General features: G+C 42.2%; 1 protein-coding gene across 1 annotated transcript in view; it reads left to right on the plus strand.

Annotated features, from left to right (window-relative positions):
- The window catches only part of CACNA1I (calcium voltage-gated channel subunit alpha1 I), a 665,843-nt gene that overhangs the window by 414,053 nt on the left and 228,358 nt on the right, over window positions 1-23,432 (plus strand). Inside the window, exon 16 of the mRNA XM_073549592.1 lies at window positions 5,289-5,389. Coding sequence (XP_073405693.1) covers window positions 5,289-5,389 — 101 coding nt within the window. The remainder of the gene's footprint in view (window positions 1-5,288; window positions 5,390-23,432) is intronic.

Raw genomic sequence — 23,432 nt, forward strand, 5'->3', positions numbered from 1 at the left:
ACAACAGCACAGGCACGAAGCACAGGCACACCAGGGTCAAACAAACTCAGTCAAGGGTCAGCGTAAAAATGACAAAGGTTGGCCCCACAATGAGGCTATAAAAAGCCTCCCAGGACCCAGAAAGAGGCCATCCAAGTTAACTCTGAAACCACCTAATCCGAGAAACCAGTAAACCATGACACTGGTGCTCGGAATTAATACTCGAATCCCTGCCCCACATGTTTGGCTCCGGTAATACAGCCAATAAACATGCAGGGGTTGCCTGTGAGTCACTGTAATAGCATGGACATCTTTGTAATAGTATTACTGTGACTGGCTGGCTGCATTACCTCATCAGAGGATATAAAAGGGCTGGGGCTACCACCCCAGCACACTGATGCCATTGCACAACTCAGAGACAGTTCTAATTGGAGGGAGAGACTAGGTGACCAGGCCTGTGTGCACAGTGTAAGGAATCAGAGTACTCTAGTGGTTATACTTTTCTACACTCACAGTATTTGAATGAGGTACTACAGTTAGTGTCTTCAAGGGTGTATGGATGACCCTGCTTGTAGTTTTTGGCAGGCTTTGTTCCAGAGCTTTTATGAATGTATGAGTACCACAACTACATTTTGCTTACAATATGTGAATGATGTACTACAGTTGGTTCTTTTAGGGGTGTATAGATGACCATGCTTGTAATTTTTGTCTGACTTTCCACTGTGCGCACAGCTTTCATGAGAGTAGGAGTACTACAACTATATGTTGTTCACAATATTTTAAAGAGACACTACAGTTAGTGCCTTCAAGGATGTATGAATGACCCTGCTTGTAATTTTTTGGCAGGCTTTACACTTAGTGCATATCCTTTATAAGTCTAGGAGTACCACAACTGCGCTTTGTTTACAATATTTGAATGAGGTACTACAGTTGGTTCTTTTAGTGGTGAATGGACGACCCTGCTTGTAATTTTTGTCACACAAATTTTTCACACAAGGCTCTCCAGAGCCCCAGGTTTCAGTTTTGGTGGGGTTTTCCAGTGGTTAGACCTCCAGCGATCTTGAAGTAATTCTCTATCCCAATATTTTTGTACACATATAGTACAACATGTGGGACTTACGATACCTTATTGTCTTCTTACTTCTTATTTACTTCTACGTACATCATATATTTTACTAATGACATAAAGGAAATTCAGCACACTATGCAATAAGATCCTGGTTAGCTACGGGTCTGGTGCACACAGTACCCTCCTTGAGTACACCGAGCTGCAGTATTTTAATACCATAACCTGTCATCCTTTTTAATTTCTCTTTCATTTGAATGTAATATGCACAGAGAATATAATTGGTTGCACATTAATCATATGGTGAACATACATTGCTCTAAAAATAGAACCAGAAAATTACAAAAATCATCAAATTTACTATGACTTATTAATATCTGTCTGCTTAGAAGGATCCTCCAACAATAAGTTAACCTCAGTGTGTCCAGCTGTGAAAAGCCTAGCGATTAGATGTAATCTGCCAGATCACCCAGCAGTAAGTGTCAATATGCCCAGCAGGAAAAATAAACATTACGCAGTTTACATTGAAATCAATGGGTTGTCTGTGTAATGCTGTTTGAAATCAATAGGGTATCTACTCTTTGACTTGAAAAAAGTTAATTTAAAAAGTGCTAAAATTAACATATACAATTCAACTTTTCTGTGATCAGCACATTGCTCAGTTATTTCCAAATGCACCATAGACAATAAATGCAGCAGAGGTTGGGTAGCAGAGCTCAATCTTGGGATCACAATAGGTCCTTCAAGATTGGACTCACAGCAATCGGTAAGCTATCCTCGATCTTGTGGATAGGCAATAACCTAATATATTGGGAATAACCCTTTAAACCAGTGATCCACAGCCTTTCTGCCTTGAGAGCCACATTAAGCTTTGAGAGAGGGTCGCGACCTAAGTCCAAGAGAGAATCACGAGCCACATCCAGCTTCCGCCCACCTCACAATAGCGAAACACATTGCCCACATTACTGGAATAAAGACAGCCAAAGATTTTTCACTGAAATTACATAAAGGAAGTGTACCAAGAGCCAGATGTTCCCACATTACCCCCACTCAGTATTTCGCATCAACCACCCCCACCACACTGTCACATCCAGCTTTAAGCATCTCCTCTTGACACCTCACATCATCCGGTCTCCACCTTACCATACTTAATTTATTTCCAAACCCCCAAGGCCAGAATAAGCACATTCAGATCTGCTCTTCTGTACTGGGCTACTCACAAAATTCAGCATCTGGAAAACTGCTCTTCATAGTTGTTTGCGAGACCTGATGGTAATACACTAAGCTGGCAGGCAGTCGCGAGCCACATATCATGTGCCCGAGAGCCACATGTGGCTCCCGAGCCAAATGTTGGGGACCCCTGCTTTAAACACTTAGGGGGAGGCAACCCAACAATGTCCAGTGGATGCAGTGCCGGATTACCAAGTAGACATAGTAGGTATTAGCCTATGGGCACCGCGTCTATTGAGGCACCTGCGGAATAGATGAGAAATATTAATTTGTTTTTGAAAGAAATGTAGAATTAGTGGCTGACATTGGAGACCAAATGGATCAACGGAGCTCCATTATGAACCTTATAGCAAGTAGCGGTGAAATGATGATTCAGCTTTTGCTGGGCATATTCGAGAATTCTCGAGTAGCAGAGGAGGGGCATCAATGCAATCAGGCATGGCAATTGTGTGATTGGCTAGTGGGTGGAAATGGATTTGAGGTATGTGGCCGCAAGTTCTTGCTGACTCTAGATAATAATAGAACATTTATGAGCAGAAGCTTGAGGAACATAGATGAGTACATATAAGAAGACAACTGTGGTAGACATTAGTTTAATGGTTTCAAATGAAGTTTGACTAACTTAATTGTTATTCCGTAAAATAGAATTTCATTAGTGTAATAAAATTGTTGTTGATAAATTTAACCCCTTTCCGACATCAGGCGTAATAGTATGGCGACGTCGGACTCCCTGCCTTTGATGTGGACTCCGGCAGTGAACCCAAATCTTTCCTTGGACATGTCAGGGAACAGCCGCAGGTGGAATTGCGATCCACCAGCGGCTATTAACCCATTAAATGACACTCTCAAACGCTGACAGCGGCATTTAACTCACACTTCCGGTCATGGGGCCGGAAACCCGCCCACCGGTGACCCCTGTCACGTGATCGCGGGTCACCTGTTCGTTGGCATGACAACCAGAGGTCTCCTGGAGACCTCTATGGTTGTCACTGCCGGCATGCTGTGAGCACCACCCGGTGGTCGGAGCTCATAGCAAGTGAGTAATTCTACTACATAGAGGCGAACTGATCATTGCCACTATGTAGCAGAGCTGATTGGGTTGTGGCAGCTTCTAGTCTCCCATGGAGACTATTGAGGCATGCCAAAAGGAAAAAAAAAATGTTTTTAAAAAAAATAAGTTCAAATCACCCCCCTTTTTCCACATCTAATATATAAAGCTCAATGTGGGTGTGTATGTATGTATGTGTGTATGTCCGGGATTGGCATCCGCACCGTCGCAGCTAAAGCCACAAAATTTGGCACAGTCACACGTCTGGACACCGAGAGCGTCATAGGCTATGTTGTGAGGTGAAATTTTAACCCCGCAGGTTCCAATTCACCAAACAATTTTGCCCCTATCTACATAATGGGGAAAAAGTGTATGTATTGGCATCTGCACCGTCGTAGCTACAGCCACAAAATTTTGCACAGTCACATGTCTGGAGCCTGAGAGCGTCATAGGCTATATTGTGAGGCAACATTTTAACATTTTGCATTCCAATTCACCAAACAATTTTGCCCCTATCTACATAATGGGGAAAAAGTGTATGTATGTATTGGCATCTGCAACGTCGTAGCTACAGCCACAAAATTTTGCACAGTCACACATCTGGACCCCGAGAGCGTCATAGGCTATGTTGTGAGGTGAAATTTTAACCCTGCGCGTTCCAATTCACCAAACAATTTTGCCCCTATCTACATAATGGGGAAAAGTGAAAGGAAAAGTGTTGGAGACAAATTGACAGCTGCCAGATGTAACAAGGGGGACTAAAAGAATGAGAGCGATGGCGCCAAAGAGTATATACCGTACAGCTGCTAAGGTGGGGCCCTGACATGGGATATTCACCACACACGGGGATATGAACACACACACAAAATGCCCAGTATCACACAGGATAGGATTAGATACACAGCTCAGCAGTCAGTATCACACAGGATAGGATTAGATACATGCCTCAGCACACAGTATCACACAGGATAGGATTAGATACATGGCTCAGGACACAGTATCACACAGAATAGTATTAGATACACGGCTCAGCAGACAGTATCACACAGGATAGGATTAGATACACGGCTCTGCAGTCAGTATCACACAGGATAGGATTAGATACAGGGCTCAGCACACAGTATCACACAGGATAGGATTAGATACATGCCTCAGGACACAGTATCACACAGAATAGTATTAGATACACGGCTCAGCAGACAGTATCACACAGAATAGGATTAGATACACGGCTCAGCAGTCAGTATCACACAGGATAGGATTAGATGCACGTTTTTTATGTGCAATATAGTCATTAGAATTTGTTATAACTAACCACAGTTGGTTACTATGCCCAGGCAACGCCGGGCTCTTCAGCTATATCTTATAAATCCAGGAAATGATTTGGTTAAAAAGTCATCTCTAGAAAACGACAACATTGTTAGGTTTTTGGACCTCTTCCCTCTTAGTGCTCATCATAGAGGTCATACAGGTGACCACTATTGGTGCTCTGTGTGGGCACGTATCCAGATTACTACAAGTCTCTAAGGCTTATGTAAGTGTTGCTGTATCTGATACACACTAATGTGACTTGTCTAATGGGGTAAACACGATTCAGCAACCATTAAGTAGCAATTATGATATGATAACACATAATTAATCTATTAAATAGAGATGCGTCGACTCGAGTCAACAGAGACATGGATTGGCCGTAATCTGCACAATATCACTCTTCAAAGGATCTTTGCCAAGTATTTACATGAAAGGGACTGATGGCAGCCGAACCTAATAGTATTTTAAGGATTGCGGAGCAAACACTGCGACATGCCCAGAGTTTACTGGAAAAATGACACATTGCTGAATTGTGACAGCAGATGACAGCTCCAATTCCATATAAACAAGTGACTTGTAAATGCTAAATGAAAAAAAATGAAGACAGTTGTAGTGCGGTGTGCCGGCGTAAGATACTATCGCTTCTCTCTACAGAGTTTATGCTTCCGAATGAGAAAAATGATTGAAGTGTATCGTCCGGACTGGTGTGAATTACGGGAAGACTGGTCCATATTTCTTTTCTCACCGCAAAACAGGTAACACGTTAAAACTTCTTAGTTGTATCCTTATGTGTGGTCAAGCCGACATGTAAATCAGAATTTCAGCTATAGTAACATGTTGCAAGTTCCTAAGGGGTCTGACTAAAGATATAGTATGTAATAGAATAGCAAAAATGGCTAGAATGTTTAGAAAGTTTCTTAACTCGTAAAGATCCAATAATATCTACATATGATCGGACCCTAACTAGTTAAGAAACATCGTAAATTTAAAGAGGAATTAAACTTTTATTTAATTATATTTAATTTCAGAAAAGTTATGAAACTTTTCGCAACCCCCAGATTTCCCCCAATCGATTTGCCTGCCTTTAACTGCATTGGTGTCAGAATGTACTCCTCATTTGGAGTACAGATGACGGTAGTGAAAGTATCACCACCTGTGCGTAACTGTGGGGATAAGCTGCTGCAGGAAATGATTCTAAGGCTGGAGTCACACACAACGTATAAAAATACGGTCCCTTTTACACAAACGAGAATAGCAGAAATGTTCCCTGAACAGTGATTCGTATGCCATCCGTGTGCAATGCGAGGATGCGATTTTCTCGCATGTAAGCATCTGTGTGACATCCTTATGTCATCCGTATGGCGAGATTTTCTCGCCGATTTGCAAAATGGACATATAATGGATCCATGGCCTCAAATATTCTTGAAAACGTATATTCAGTCTATATATACTGTATATATATATATATATATATATATATGTCAGTGAGACTCATATATGTGTATTTATATTACATGCAGAGCTAGATAGCAGAATAGCTGATACTGTCAGCTTCTGTAAAATCATTACAGAACCCGACAGGATATGAGACAAAGTTTACATACAGTAAACCATTGCATATCCGTTAGATTTATATATGTCCCTCACTAATAATGTTAGTAGTGTGTGTGTGTGTGTGTTAAATTTTAGAGCTGTAGGTGTTAAAGGATTAACTCATGGAAAAAACTGGCAATTTTCTCTGCCAGAGTGGGAAAGCCAGTGACTGAGGGTAGATATTAATAGCCTAAAGAGGGACCATGGTTATTGCCCCCCCTAAAAATATCTGCTCCCAACCACCCCAGAAAAGGTGCATCTGTAAGATGCGCCAAGTCCAGTGCTTACCCTCTCTCTTCCCATTGCCCTGTTGTGGGTGGTATATGTGGTAATAAAGGGTTATTGTCACCTTGCTATTGTAAGGTGACATTAAGCCTGGTTAATAATGGAGAGGTGTTAATAAGATACGTATCCATTAATAATACACTAGTCTGAAAGGGATAAAAAACACACACATTAAGAATAAAGACTTTTAATGGAATAATTAAACACACTTTTTTACCATCTTTATTTAACTCTCAATTGTCACGTGGACCCATCCTGTGTGACACGACCTGCAGGTCGGTAACTAAAACAACAAGACACGGCATGTGTATCTGTCCTGTGTGACACGACCCGCAGGCCGGTAACTAAAACAACAAGACAGGGGGGAAGGGGAAACAGTTACAATGGTGGGCCCTGCGATAGGAAACGGGGATGTGGAGACCCCCTGCATTCCCCTGAGTCAGTGTCCCTCACACTCCTAACGTTCCCTATACAGGCTCCTCACCTGTCGCCGAGCCGGAACTTGTCACCCTAGCACACCCTACACCTATCCCTTGCTAGGGAGCTGGGTGGTGCAGGCACTGGCCCCACCGCTGTACTAATACACACCAGGGAAAATTACAAACAGGGAAACACCACTTAGCTTTGCTCTGCTGCTATTGCTCCCAGCAACAGAGTCCACCACCAGAATGCAGCTTTCCTCCAGAATAGCTGCTACTTCTCCAAGCTTTGTCAGAGCTGCAAGGAACACCTCTCTGTAATTCCTTCCTTCACCAGACTTTACACCAGAGCTCCCTGAGCTGCTCTCTGTAGTTCCTTCCTTCACCAGTCTTGGTTGGAAATGAGCAATATCACCAACAGTGAGTGAAACCACCTGCTACACCTTTATAGGCAGGACCCAAGGAATCACACCTGCTTCATTATCATGTACAATAACACTAACCACCACCAGGGGCAAACTAGAACAAAAGACACCACCGTGCAATAACCCCAATGGCCAGCGGGGGCAAAACCAACTCCAAGCAACCAGCTCAAAGGAAAAAAAAGTAGAAAAAAGGGAAGAAAGTTCCAGCGCTAGGAATGGAAAATTAAAAATCCATTTTATTGTGCCAATGCATATTAAAATTCCAGCAGGTACAGCATATCAGTCGGATGACTGCAGAACAACGCGTTTCGACGCCTCAGGTCTTAATCATGTTCTGACATTAAATGCAACCAACTTCCTTATGTTGGATTCTCCCACCTAAAAAAAATGAGATTTACACCTGGAACTATAAACCAAGATCAATTATTAGAAGGAGACGTCACTCCAGTTTTAATCGAGTCAATTTTGACAACTTTGACTCTACAGGTGATACATCTCTGCCCTCCACCTCAGATGGAGTAACTGATTTTTCCAATTCCTCATTGGACATATCTGGCATCACTACTAGATCTAAACAATATATTAACAAGAATCCAGCACAAGTGTTCCAAAAAAATAAGTCAAAAAACGTACCAGAAGAGCGGGCAGGAAACACCAGAAACAATGCCTCTCGTGTATACCATCAACATCAGAGACATTAACCCTTCCTGTGTGGAATTTGTCTAGTTACGTGCTATCTGAAGAGCAGATTTCTTTGTTGAGCAGGGGTTTGGGATTTGCCCCTAATACAAACTTCAACATTTTCCAGACTATATTGGACTTGAATAAATTTGCACGTAACATCACATTAAAACGTCATTTTTTTGACAACAACAATGGGATCCCCCCACAGGACGTTGATGTCAATATTAATACTGATATGATTATTCCTAATTGTAGTAACACTTTTTTTTCCTTTTGTGAACAGAAAGCTGTAATGGATCTTAGACTCCTTTCTGCCAATTGTGATACTGCCTTGGTTAAATCCAACATGCTTGCTCAACCTGCACTTTCTAATCGGGAATATTATCCGGTACAATCACGACCCCCAATACTGGATTTGTTCCAGGAGCTTATTGTCACTGAACTTATAGGATTGAATGATACAATGGTTCCCCCTAAGGATAATCTAACACACAGGGAAAGATTGGCTCTGAAAGAGTTAAAACTTAACCCTGATCTTATAATCAGGGAGGCTGATAAGGGGGGTGCCATTGTACTGTTGAATTCAGGTTTATATAAAAAATTGATTCTTCAGGACCTACAGGATATAGACACCTATATAGAGTTAGATCAGGACCCCACTAGACATTATAATAATTTATTATTGAAAAATCTAGAGGAAGGAGTCTGTGTAGGTGCTATTAGTGAGAAAACTAAGGATTTTTTATTTAATAAAAACCCTGTGGTTCCGATTTACCATTGTCTCCCAAAAGTTCATAAAAACATTTTTCCTCCCCCACTGAGACCAATAGTTTCAGGCATTGGCTCATTGGGGGAGAATTTGGGAGGCTGGATAGATCATTTTCTACAACCTTTGATTCTTGATATACCAGGTTATATCAGGGATACAAAGGAGGTGGTTAAGGCTCTGGACAATTTTTGTTGGAAATCTCATTATTCCTGGCTCTCATGCGACGTGATATCTTTATATCCATCTATACCTCATAACGTTGCATTACGCTGCCTATCCCAACATTTAGACAGATTTAGTGACTATGACACATGTTTGAAAGATTTTTTAATCTCATCTACTGATTTTCTCCTAAAGCACAATTATTTTTCTTTTGACAAAAATTTTTATTTGCAGTGCAGAGGAGTTAGTATGGGAGCTCGCTTCTCCCCCTCCCTTGCAAATATCGTTATGGCGAGGTGGGAGGAGGATTTCCTGTATTCGGATGAGAATCCATTTTCCAAATGCCTGCTATGGTATGGCAGATATTTGGACGACCTGCTGATGATTTGGTGTGGTCCAGAAGATAGTATACAGGGGTTTGTTTCATATTTGAATGCTAATGAATTTAATCTAAAATTTACCTCTTATCATCATTTGACCACAATGAATTTTTTGGACGTCACCTTATCTATTAGTGATTCGGATGTGGTCATAGTCACTCCTTACCGCAAACCTACTGCCACTAATTCCATCTTAACGGCAGATTCCTGCCATGGGGTACAGACCAAGAATAATATTCCGGTGGGGGAATTGATTCGAATAAAACGAAATTGCTCCCAATCCAGTGATTACAATAGGGAAGAAAGTCAGGTTTGCAGCAGGCTTTCCAAGAGGGGGTATCGTCCCTGGATTCTTAATAGAGCTAAATCAATTGTACGTGAAATCAACAGGGAAGACTTACTGTTTAAACATAAATCATCTTATCTGAAAAATAAAACTAATAATAATATTGTCTTTTCAACCAATTACAGTAACCAGTACAATACGGTTACTAGCATTGTGAGAAAATACCTACCAATCCTTAATGAGGATCCCATTCTAAAACAGGTGATTCAGAATAATATTAGGTATGTTGCCAAACGGGCACCTACACTTAGCACTATTCTTTCCCCCAGTCTTTTTACTAGTGAGAGTGGCCAGACAGAAGGATCCTCATGGATGACACTAAAGGGTTTTTATAAATGTGGTGCAGCTAGATGTAAAACCTGTAATTTTGCACAAAAAGGAAAAACATTTTTTTCTATGGTAAATAAAAAAACATTTACCATTAAAAACTTAATAAATTGTAATTCCTCCTACATTGTATATTTAATATCATGCAGAATTTGTAACATCCAATACACTGGTTGCACCACGGGACCCCTGAAGGTCAGAATCAGGAGGCATCTCTCAGATGTGTCTAATCATAATGCTGTTGCGGTTTCGGCAGTTTCAAAGCACTTTGCCACAGTTCACAAGGGGGATGTCAGTGGCTTTTACTTCATGGGAATAGAACAGGTGCACAGACCGATTCGGGGTGGAGATCACAGAAGGAAACTCTTGAACAGGGAGTCCTTCTGGATCTTCACCCTGGGCACAAGATATCCAGATGGAATGAATAGCCGACAGGATCTTATATTGCATTATTAAATACGTTTATCCCAGACTCTCATTCAGGGGTTGCAATATATTGTATGGATCGTTTGTTGTGTATTGGTTGGGGTTTTCTCATTTGGAGATTTATCAAATATTTTTATATAAAATAAAAAGAAAGAAAGAGAAAAGAGAAGGGAAAGGAGAAAGGAAGGAAAGGGAGAGAGGGAAAAGAAGAAAGGGAGAAAGGAGGAGAAAAGAGAAAGGGGAAAAGAGAAAGAAATTTTTTAAAAGTTTTTTTGGAGATATTTTCATTTCGTGTTTTTTTTTTTTTTTTTTTCTTTTTTCTCCTTTATATTAATCTGATAAATAAAAATATGATAAAGAAAGGAATGAGGAAAGGAAGAAGGGGTAGGAGGAGAGAAATAGGGAAGAGAAAAGACTGCTCTTTGATACAGTTCAGATTATGTGATTTTTGTGTATCCAGTAGACATCATACTTATTTAATGTGGATAAAAATTTCTCTTAGGAATTGTCCCTAATAATGATGGGATGATGTCTTGGTGGATACTGAATTTACCTATATATTTGATTGCGTGTTTTTTTTTTTTTTTTGTACATATCCTTTTGTAGTATAATTTATGGTACATTATTTATGGGACATGAATATGTGATATGTACTTTAAAATATGTGGTTGCAATTATTGATGTTCAAATTCATCTTTTTTATTTTACATTAGGAGTTTTTATATCTCCTTTTAAAAGGAAAAAGGAAAAGGGAGAAAGAGAGGGGAAAGGAAAGAAAGAGAGAAAAAAAGATAAAGTATATTATGCATGTTATTTATGTTATGTTGTCTACACTGACTGTTTTTCCTTCCATTCTGTTTGGCTCTCCTACCATTACCATATCAGGAGCTCCTTTGGAGCAGTTCACACATCTGTTTCTGATTATTGGAGGTGGGAGAATCCAACATAAGGAAGTTGGTTGCATTTAATGTCAGAACATGATTAAGACCTGAGGCGTCGAAACGCGTTGTTCTGCAGTCATCCGACTGATATGCTGTACCTGCTGGAATTTTAATATGCATTGGCACAATAAAATGGATTTTTAATTTTCCATTCCTAGCGCTGGAACTTTCTTCCCTTTTTTCTACTATTGATTGACTGCCTAGTCAAATCCGTGCGCAGAATTGGATCATACCAGCAAGGCAGTGCGGTGAGCTGGATTAATCTGTTCTTTTACTCCAAAGGAAAAAAAAGGTTACTTATTCAAAACCTGTCATAATCCAGCATGGATCATGACACCAATCCAATCAAAGCCCTTGTTCTCCTGTAAAAAATCCAGATTAAAAAGCAACAATATCCCATACCTATCCGCCGTCATGTCCCACGCTGCAATCCATCTCAAGGGGTTAAATAGTTTACAACTGGGAGTGGTGCTAATGCTACCACCCCGGCTGTAAACCATTGTGTATTGAATGAAAAGCTGCCTGTGCAGCCTCTCCACCTGACCAGATATGAAACCATTAGAGTGGGAAAGTTTCAGAACATTTTCCCACGCTGTCAGTTCACCACGGGTCAGGCGGGGAGTCAGCGCAGCCTAAGTTACATCAGCGGTAGTCATGGGACATGACTGTATGATGGATAGGTAAGGGATTTTGTTGCTTTTTTATTCTGGATTTTTTTTACAGGAGAACAAGGGCATCTTACAGATTTGCCTTTTCTGGGATGGTTGAGGAGAGAAATTTTTAGTCAGGGGCGGGCCAATAGCCATGGTCCCTCTCTAGGCTATTAATATCTGCCCTCAGTCATTGGCTTTCCCACTCTGGCGGAGAAAATTGCGCGAGAGCCCACGCCACTTTTTTCCGTGAATTAATCCTTTAATTTAACACCTACAGCTCCAAAATTTTACACACACACTATTAACATTATTAGTGAGGGACATATATAAATCTAATGGATATGCAATGGTTTACTGTATTTAAACCATGTCTCATATCCTGTCGGGTTCTGTAATGATTTTACAGATGCCGACAATTGAATTTTCACCTATTCTGTAATCTATATCTCTATGAAATTTAAATATATATATATGTGTGGGTCAATGACATATACATACCTATAATATGTGTATACATGTATTCTATCTATTCTATTTTAACCTGTCTTTGTGATTTTACAGTATAATGCACTGAATTGCCGGCTTTTCTAAAGGACACTGGTGCATATTTCTCGCAATTCACGCGCATGGTCTGTGTGTAATCCGTTTTTTTTCTCGCACCCATTGACTTGCATTGGTGAGTCTCGGCCGAAATACACTAACACGGATAAAACGAGCGAGAAAAAAACGGTTGATGCGAGCTGCCCCATAGATTAACATTGGGACGAGTGCTATGCGATTTTTTTATCGCCTAGCACTCGTCTGTATTCTATGGTTGTGTGACTCCGGCCTAATAAACACATCACTCAGAGGACAACACAGTTGCTGACTCTCTCACTGCCATCATCTGTACTCCAAATGAGTATGCTAAATGAAGCTGAAATTAGGAAAATGAACTGGTGAAATGAAAGGGTATAGAAGCCATTTACGTGTAATGTTTTTGCAGGAATGAAGCAAAATTCTCCAACAAATTTGATTTGTAAAATGTCATAACTTTTTGTGCTGGACAAAACGATTAAAAAAGTGAAAGTCTTTTCACACAAAACCTCTCACAACAATATATTGTGCACAGGATCCGATTTTTAAGCTTATAATATGTCATTTTCAGTGGATGGTTCCTATTCTCTCACTTCACAGCACACAGTGGGTACAGAAAGTATTCAGACCCCTTTAAATCTTGACTGAAAGCAAACAGAAATGTAAAAATTTTTGCAAATGTATTAAAGAAGAAAAGCTGAAATATCACATGGTCATAAGTATTCAGACCTTTTGCTCAAACACTCATATTTAAGTCACATGCTGTCCATTTCCTTGTGATCCTACTTGAGATGGTTCTACTCCTTCATTGGAGTCCAGCTGTGTTTAATTAAACTGATAGGACTTGATTTGTAAAGGCACACACCTGTCTATATAAGAGCTCACAGCTCACAGTGCATGTCAGACCAAATGAGAATCATGAGGTCAAAGGAGCTGGCCAAGGAGCTCAGAGACAGAATTGTGACAAGGCACAGATCTGGTCAAGGTTGCAAAAGAATTTCTGCAGTACTCAAGGTTCCTAAGAGCACAGTGGCCTCCATAATCCTTAACCCCTTCACTACCAAGGGTGGTTTGCACGTTAACTCCCGGGCCAATTTTTACAATTCTGACCACTGTACCTTTATGAGGTCATAACTCTGGAATGCTTCTATGGATCTCGGTGATTCTGACATTGTTTTCTCGTGACATATTGTACTTCATGTTAGTGGTAAAATTGCATTCAAATAACTTGCGTTTATTTGTGAAAAAAACGGAAATTTGGCGAAAATTTCGCAATTTTCCAACTTTGAATTTTTATGCCCTTAAATCACAGCGATACGGCACACAAAAAACTTAATAGATAACATTTCCCACATGTTTACTTTACATCAGCACAATTTTGGAACCAAAATTTTTTTTGTTAGGAAGTTATAAGGGTTAAAAATTGACCAGCGATTTCTCATTTTTGCAACACCATTTTATTTTTAGGGACCACTTCACATTTGAAGCCACTTTGAGGGGTCTATATGATAGAAAATACCCAAAAGTGACACCATTCTAAAAAATGCACCCCTTAAGGTGCTTAAAACCACATTCAAGAAGTTTATTAACCCTTTAGGTGCGTCACAGGAATTTTTTGAATATTAAAAAAAAATGAACATTTAACTTTTTTTCACAAAAAAAATACTTCAGGTTCAATTTTCTTTATTTTACCAAGGGTAACAAGAGAAATTGGACTGCAAAAGTTAATGTGCAATTTGTCCTGAGTACGCTGATACCTGATATGTGGGGGGGAACCACTGTTTCGGCGCATGGCAGACCTCAGTAGGGAAGGAGCGCTGTTTGACTTTTTCAATGCAAAATTGGCTGGAATTCAGATCGGACGCCATGTCGCGTTTGGAGAGCCCCTGATGTACCTAAACAGTGGAAACCCCCCAAGTGACCCCATTTTGGAAACTAGACCCCCCAAGGAACTTATCTAGATATGTGGTGAGAACTTTGAACCCACAAGGGCTTCACAGAAGTTTATAACGTACAGCGGTACAATTAAAAAATCATATTTTTTCCACAAAAATGATCTTTGCACCCCCAATTTTTATTTTTCCAAGGGTAACAGGACCCTAAACGTTATTGTGCAATTTGTCCTGAGTGCGCTGATACCCCATATGTGGGTGTAAATGACTATTTGGGCGCATAGCAGAGCTCAGAAGGGAAGCAGCGCCATTTGACGTTTTTGGCTAGAATTGAGATCGGACACCATGTCGCGATTGGAAAACCCCTGATGTACCAAAACAGTGGAAACCCCCCACAAATGACACCATTTTGGAATCTAGACCCCCCAGGGAACTTATCTAGATGTGTGGTGAGAACTTTGAACCCCCAAGGGCTTCACAGAAGTTTATAACGTACAGCAGTACAATTAAAAAATCATATTTTTTTCCACAAAAATGATCTTTTCACCCTCAATTCTTATTTTTCCAAAAGTAACAGGGCCCTAAAAGATATTGTGCAATTTATCCTGAGTGCGCTGATACCCCACATGTGGGTGTAAACCACTATTTGGGCGCATGGCAGAGCTCGGAAAGGAAGCAGCGCCATTTGACGTTTTTGACTGGAATTGAGATCGGACACCATGTCGCGTTAGGAAAGCCCCTGATGTACCAAAACAGTGGAAACCCCCCACAAATGATCCCATTTTGGAAACTAGACCCCCTGAGGAACTTATCTAGATGTGTGGTGAGCACTTTGAACCCCCAAGGGCTTCACAGAAGTTTATAATGCCCAGGCATGAAAATAAAAAAATCGTATTTTTTCCACAAACATGATCAATTAGTCCCCAATTTTTTTATTTTCCCAAGGGTAACAGGAGAAATTGGACCCCAACAGTTGATGTCCAATTTGTCCTAAGTACGCTGATACCTCATATGTGGGAGAAAACTACTGTATGGGCACACATCAGGGCTCGGAAGGGAAGTAGTGACGTTTTGGAATGCAGACTTTGATGGCATGGTCTGCGGGTGTCATGTTGCTTTTGGAGAGCCCCTGATGTACCTAAACAGTGGAAACTCCCCACAAGTGACCCCATTTTGGAAACTAGACCCCCTAATGAACTTATCTAGATGTGTGGTGAGCACTTTGAACCCCCCAGTGCTTCACAGAAGTTTATAACGACTGGGCGTGAAAATAAAAATATCGTATTTTTTCAACAAACATCATCTTTTAGTCCCCATTTTTTTTATTTTCCCAAGGGTAACAGGAGAAATTGGACCCCAAAAGTTGTTGTCCAATTTGTCCTGAGTACGCTGATACCTCATATGTGGGAGAAAACTACTGTATGGGCACACGTCGGGGCTCGGAAGGGAAGTAGTGACGTTTTGGAATGCAGACTTTGATGGATTGGTCTGCGGGTGTCATGTGCGTTTGGAGAGCCCCTGATGTACCTAAACTATTGAAACTCCCCACAAGTGACCCCATTTTGGAAACTAGACCCCCCACGGAGCTTATCTAGATGTGTGGAGAGCACTTTGAACCCCCAAGTGCTTCACAGAAGTTTATAACGCCTGGGCGTGAAAATAAAAAAAACATTTTTTTCCACAAAATTATATTTTTGCCCCCAATTTTTTATTTTCCTAAGGGTAACAGGAGAAATTGGACCCCAAAAGTTGTTTTGTAATTTGTCCTGAGTAGGCCGATACCCTACATGTGGGGGTAAAACACTGTTTGGGCGCATGGCAGAGCTTGGAAGGGAAGGAGCACCATTTGACTTTTTCAACGCAGAATTGGCTGGAATTGAGATCAGACGCCATGTTGCCTTTGGAGAGCACCTGATGTGCCCAAACAGTGGAAACCCCCCAATTATAACTCCAACCCTAACCTCAACACACCCCTAACCCTAATCTGAGCCCTAGCCCTAACCCTAGCCCTAACCCTAGCCCTAACCCTAGCCCTAACCCTAACCCTAGCCCTAACCCTAGCCCTAACCCTACCCCTAGCGGGAAAATGGAAATAAATACATTTTCTTTTAGTTTTATTATTTTTCCCTAACTAAGGGGGTGATAGCGGGGGATTTGATTTACTATTTATGGCGGTTTTTATGTTTGGCAGCTGTCGCACGCTAAAAGACGCTTTTTATTGTAAAAATAGTTTTTGCATCACCACATATTGTGAGCTATAATTTTTCCGTATTTTGACCCACCGAGTCATGTGAGGTCTTATTTTTTGCGGGACGAGTTGACGTTTTTATTGGTACCATTTTCGGGCACGTGACATTTTTTGATCGCTTTTTATTCCGATTTTTGGGACGCAGAATGAACAAAAACCAGCGTTTCATGAATTTCTTTTGGGGGGTGCGTTTACACCATTCCGCGTGCGGTAAAATTGATAAAGCGTTTTTATTCTTCGGGTCAGTACGGTTACAGCGATACCTCATTTAGGTCGTTTTTTTATGTTTTGTCGGTTTTTTGCAATGAAAAAAATTTTATATAAAAAATAATTATTTTTGTATCGCTTTATTCTGCGAGCTATAACTTTTTTATTTTTTTGCGGATGATGCTGTATGGCAGCTCTTTTTTTGCGGGACAAGATGACGTTTTCAGCGGTACCATGGATATTTATATGCGTCTTTTTGATCGCGCGTTATTGAACTTTTTGTTCGGTGGTATTATAATAAATCATTATTTTTTGCTTCGTTTTTTATTTTTATTTTTTAAGGGGTTCGCTAAAGGGGTTAACTAATGGGACAGTTTTATAGGGCAGGTCATTACGGACGCGGCGATACCAAATATGTGTACTTTTATTGTTTTTGTTTTTTTTATTTTGAAAAAATGGATTTATTGGGGAATATATTTTTTTTTTTTACTAATTTATTTAGCGATTTTTTTTAAATTATTTTTAACACTTTTTTTTTTTTTTTTTTTTACTTTATTACCTTGTCCCAGGTGGGACATCACTGTCCTGTGACAGATCGCTGATCAGCGATCTGTCACAGGCACTGCTGCAGACTTCCTCATGCCTGCGATTTGCAGGCAGTGAGGAAGTCAGCTCCCTGCAGGCCCCCATTGCCATCTTGGATCCGGGGGCCTGTAGGGAAAGAGCCCTCCGCAGCAGCGCTGCACATTGCGCTGCCGTGGGGGGCTCAGGGAAGCATGGAGGGAGCCCCCTCCCTGCCGATGCTTCCCTTTAACCCCCGGTACACCGCGATCACGTTTGATCGCGGTGTGCAAGGGGTTAACATGTCGGGGGCGGTCCGTGACCGCCCCTGACACATTATGCCGGGTGTCAGCTATGATAATTAGCTGACACCCGGCCGCGATCAGCGGCGCTCACCACGTGGGCGCCGCTGATCGCTGGGACGTAATATTCCGTCCATGGTAGTTAGGTCCAGGGTTACATGGACGGAATATTACGTCCTTTGTAGGTAAGGGGTTAAATGGAAGAAGTTTGAGACCACCAGAAGTCTTTCTAGACCTGGCCGTCCAGCCAAACTGAGCAATCGTGGGAGAAGAGCCTTGGTGAGAGAGGTAAAGAAGAATCCCAAGATCACTGTGGCTGAGCTCCACAGATGCAGTAGTGAGATGGGATAAAGTTCCACAAAAGTCAACTATCACTGCAGTCCTCCACCAGGTGGGCCTTTATGGCAGAGTGGTCCAACGGAAGCCTCTCCTTAGTGCCAGTCATATGAAAGCCCGCATAGAGTTTGCTAAAAAAAAAAACACATGAAGGACTCCCAGCCTATGAGAAATAAGATTCTCTGGTCTGATGAAACAAAGATAAAACTTTTTGGTGATAATTCTAAACAGTATGTGTGGAGAAAACCAGGCAGTGCTCATCATCTCCCCAATACAATCCCAACAGTGAAACATAGTGGTGGCAGCAGCATGCCACCCCTTTACCCCCAAGGGTGGTTTGCAAGTTCATGACCGGGCCAATTTTTACAATTCTGACCACTGTCCCTTTATGAGGTTATAACTCTAGAATGTTTCAACGGATCCAGGCGATTCTGAGACTGTTTTCTCGTGACATATTGTACTTCACTTTAGTGGTAAAATCTTTTCGCTATAACTTGCATTTATTTATGAAAAAAGCAGAAATATGGCGAACATTTTGAAAATTTTGCAATTTTCAAACTTTTAATTTTTATGCCCTTAAAACAGAGAAATATGTGACACAAGATAGTTACTAAATAACATTTCCCACATGTCTACTTTACATCAGCACAATTTGGGAAACAAATTTTTTTTTTGTCAGGAAGTTATAAGGGTTAAAAGTTGACCATCGATTTCTCATTTTTACAACAAAACTTACAAAGCCTTTTTTTTAGGGACCACCTCACATTTGAAGTCACTTTGAGGGGTCTATATGGCAGAAAATACCCAAAAGTGACACCATTCGAAAAACTTCACCCCTCAAGCTACTCAAAACTACATTCAAGAAGATTATTAACCCTTCACGTGCTTCACAGGAGCAGAAGCAATGTGGAAGGAAAAAATGAACGTTTAACTTTTTAGTCACAAAAATGATCTTTTAGCAACAATTTTTTTTATTTTTCCAAGGGTAACAGGAGAAATTGGACCCCAAAAGCTGTTGCCCAATTTGTCATGAGTACGCTAATACCCAATATGTGGGGGGACCCACTGTTTGGGCACATGGCAGGGCTCAGAAGGGAAGGAGCACTGTTTGAATTTTTCAACCTAAAATTGGCTGGAATTGAGATCGGACGCCATGTCGCGTTTGACGAGCGTCTGATGTGCCTAAACAGTGGAAACCCCAATAAGTGACCCCATTTTGGAAACTAAACCCCCTAAGGAACTTATCTAGATGTGTGGTGAGCACTTTGAACCCCCAAGGGCTGCACAGAAGTTTATAATGCCTGGGCGTGAAAATCTAAAATCATATTTTTCCCACAAACATGATCATTTAGTCCCCAATATTTTGTTTTCCCAAGGGTAACAGGAGAAATTGGACCACAAAACTTGTTGTCCAATTTGTCCTGAGTAAGCTGATACCCAATATGTGGGGAGGAACCACTGTTTGGACACATAGCAGGGCTCAGAAGAGAAGGAGCGCCGTTTGACTTTTTAAACAAAAAATTGGCTGGAATTGACATCGGACGCCATGTCGCGTTTGACGAGCGCCTGATTTACCTAAACAGTGGAAACCCCTCATAAGTGACCCCATTTTGGAAAGTAGACCCCCTAAGGAACTTATCTAGATGTGTGGTGACTGGTGAGCACTTTGCACCCGCCAGTGTTTCGCTAAAGTTTATAATGCCCGGGCGTGAGAAAAAAATAATTTTTTTTTTCCCACAAAAATGATTTCTTAGTCCCCAATTTTTAATTTTCCCAAGGGTAACAGGAGAAATTGGACCCCAAAAGCCATTGTCCAAATTGTCCTGAGTACAGTAGAAACCCCCCATAAGTGACCCCATTTTGGAACTTAGACCCCCTAAGGAACTTATCTAGATGTGTGGTGAGCACTTTGAACCCCCAAGTGTTTCACTAAAGATTATAATGCCAGGGTGTGAAAATATAAAATCCTGTTTTGTTCCTACATAAATGATCATGTGGTACCCCACATGTGGGAAAAAACTCCTTAGGCACACATCGGGGCTCGAAAGGGAAGTGTCAGGACTCTAATGTCAGGACCCTGTCAGTGTTGGCAAACTGCCACACAGAGCAGGGTGACTTACCCACACTATGGGAGAGCACGGGGTCCAATACTGTAGTGATGGTTCAAGCAGACAGGACCTGCGGCACTGAAAATAGTAAGGAGTCCCAGGACCTACGATCAAGTGACTGCAGGGGGCGGGGCTTAGCGTCCTACTGCTGCAGATGATGTAATGTACCTACTGCAGGGCAACTGTTGTAGAGGAGAGGAAAACGCAGGTCAGACAAGCGAGGGTCGTACACAGAGAGGGCTGTGCGGTTCCAGAGGGACGAGCAGAGAATAGTCAAGTCACAGGCAGAGGGTCATACACAGAGAGATAGAGCAGAACAAGAGGGACAGGCAGAACTCGTAACAGGGACAGAACCAGATCAAAACCAAACAAGCAACAAGTTATCGGGCACAAGGCACACATACGCACAAGGTCAACTAACTCAGCCAAGGGCAGGAGTATAACTGACACCGGACCTAGGTCGAGTGAGCCACCCTCTGCCAGAGAGAGGCAGAAACAATTAACCCCTGTCTGACCAGGACGGGCCAAAGACAAACCCCATCCTGGATCATGACAGTACCCTCCTCTCAACAGTTGGCCACTGGACCCCCGGGTCTCTCAGGATACTTGGCATGAAAAACCCAGACCAACCGATCCGCATGAACCGATCGAGCAGGAACCCACGACCGGTCTTCAGGACCGTAGCCTTTCCAAAGTACAAGATATTGAAGGGCAAGACTTACCAACCTAGAGTCAACAATTCGTTCCACCTCGTACTCAGACTGCCCGTCTACCAAAACCGGTGATGGAGAAGACACTGATCCCTCCCCACAGGACCCCACAGGTTTCAAAAGGGCCCTATGGAAAACATTGGGGATCCGTAGAGATGGCGGGAGACGCAACTGAAAAGCCACCGGGTTAACCGCTTCGGTAATTTCATAGGGACCAAAAAATTTAGGTCCAAGCTTCGCAGAGGGGATCTTGAGCCTTATATTCTTGGTAGATAACTATACCTTACCCCAACCTGGAACACCGGCCACACGGACCGTTTTTTGTCTGCAAAATACTTATATTTATCCTGGGCCTTCGAAATGTTACTCTGGACCTCCCGCCATACCTCCCCCAACCGCTGGATAGTCTCATCCGCCCCTGGACACCCAGAGTCCAAACGGGAAAACTCTCCAAAATGTGGATGAAATCCATAGTTGCAGAAAAAGGGAGATGTACCCATAGACTGGTTAATGTGGTTGTTAAACGCAAACTCGACCAAAGGTAACGCAGTACACCAATCATCATGTCGGGCTGAGGTCAAGCAACGCAGAATGTGCTCCAGGGATTGATTGGTCCGCTCAGTCTGCCCATTAGTCTCTGGATGGTAAGCGGATGAAAAGGACAGACCAATACCCAACCTCTTACAAAATGCCCTCCAAAATCTGGAAACAAATTGTACTCCCCTATCAGACACCACATTCAAGGGTACCCCATGCAACCGCACCACATGCTCAACAAAGAATTTGGACAATATTTCCGCATTAGGTAGAGCCGCTAAGTAGAGCCGCCAAGGGTACAAAATGTGCCTGCTTACTAAACCTGTCCACCACAACCCAAACGACGGTATTACCCTTGGAGGGGGGAAGGTTGGTGATGAAATCCATGGACAAATGAGTCCATGGTCTCTCAGGAATTGGCAGTGGTACCAATTCCCCGGCCGGCCGGTTATGGGGGGTTTTCGCACGGGCACAAACATCACAAGCGGACACATATTCCCCAACATCAGAGGCTAAAGAAGCCCACTAGAATATTCTAGCGATGGCCTTCCGGGTAGCCGAGATCCCTGGATGTCCACCCAGAACTGAGTCGTGGAACTCCCGGAGGACCTTGAGACGAAAGTGAGCTGGAGCGAAAAGTTTATCCACCGGCTTAGCCGGAGGTGCAAGAGACTGGGCTTCCCGAATCTCCCGTTCCAACATATTTGAAATACCTGCCACCACCACCCTGGGCTGAAGAATGAAGGATGGAGGTTCGGGGGGGGGACACCAAATCTAGACTGCGTGACATGGCATCAGCTCTGACATTTTTGGATCCTGGCCGAAAAGTGATAGAGAAGTGAAATCGGGAAAAAAAAGTGACCATCTAGCCCGTCTGGGAGTCAACCTTTTAGCTGAATTCTATGTAAGCTAGGTTCTTGTGGTCCATAATTACGGTTATATGATGGACAGCCCCCTCCAAAAAATGCCTCCATTCTTCAAAGGACAACTTCAGGGCCAGAAGTTCTCGATTCCCAACATCATAGTTTCTCTCCGCAGGGGAGAATTTCTTCGAGAAAAAGGCGCAGGGTCTCAAATTAGTCAAAGTGGTGGGTCCCTGGGACAATACCTCCCCCACCTCTGAGGTGTCCACCTCGACAATAAATGGTTCAGACGGGTCCGGTTGAATAAGAACCGGAGCTGACATGAAACTTTTTTTAAAAACTGAAACGCCGCTATCACTGCGGCTGACGAATTCTTGATATCGGCCCCCTTTTGAGTCATGCCTGTGAGGGGTTTAACCACCTGTGAGAACCCCCTTATAAATTTGCGATAATAATTGGCGAATCCTAGGAAAGCTTGAAGAAGAAAAAGGTTGCACTCGTCGGGATAAATTATTGCTGCTTTATTGACACATGAATGCCATGTCAAGTCGGGTAGTGACAACAAAGAGTGCGAATAGGCTGACAACGGCCGTTTCGCGCTTTTAGAGCCCTTCTACGAGCCCGACGAGTGCGACCTTTTTTCCTCTTCAAGCAATTCAAGATTTGAGCACTACGAGGTCAAGCACCCGGGAACCACGGTGAAATCCTTCTGCCTGCAAAACACAGCCAGGCTACACACGGTAATGCCGTCTGCTTTCTCTCACATTGAGAGAATCCTAGGAAATGCTGCAGAGCCTTCAAATCACAAGGTTGAACCCAATCGACAATGGCCTGCACCTTATTAGGATCCATGCGATACCCCTCAGCAGACACAATGAATCCCAGAAAAGACAGTTCCTGAACAAAAAATAGTTTAGCAAAGAGACAGTTCTCCCGAAGCCTTTGGAGAACTGCCCGAATATGACCAATGTGAGCCTGTTTATCAGGTGAGTAGATCAGTATGTCATCCAAATACACAACCATAAAACGTCCAATAAAATCAGAGAAC

The sequence above is a fragment of the Dendrobates tinctorius genome, unplaced genomic scaffold (genome assembly GCF_039654945.1).
Source record: "Dendrobates tinctorius isolate UK_male_01 unplaced genomic scaffold, ASM3965494v1 ptg000159l, whole genome shotgun sequence".
NCBI lineage: Eukaryota > Metazoa > Chordata > Amphibia > Anura > Dendrobatidae > Dendrobates > Dendrobates tinctorius.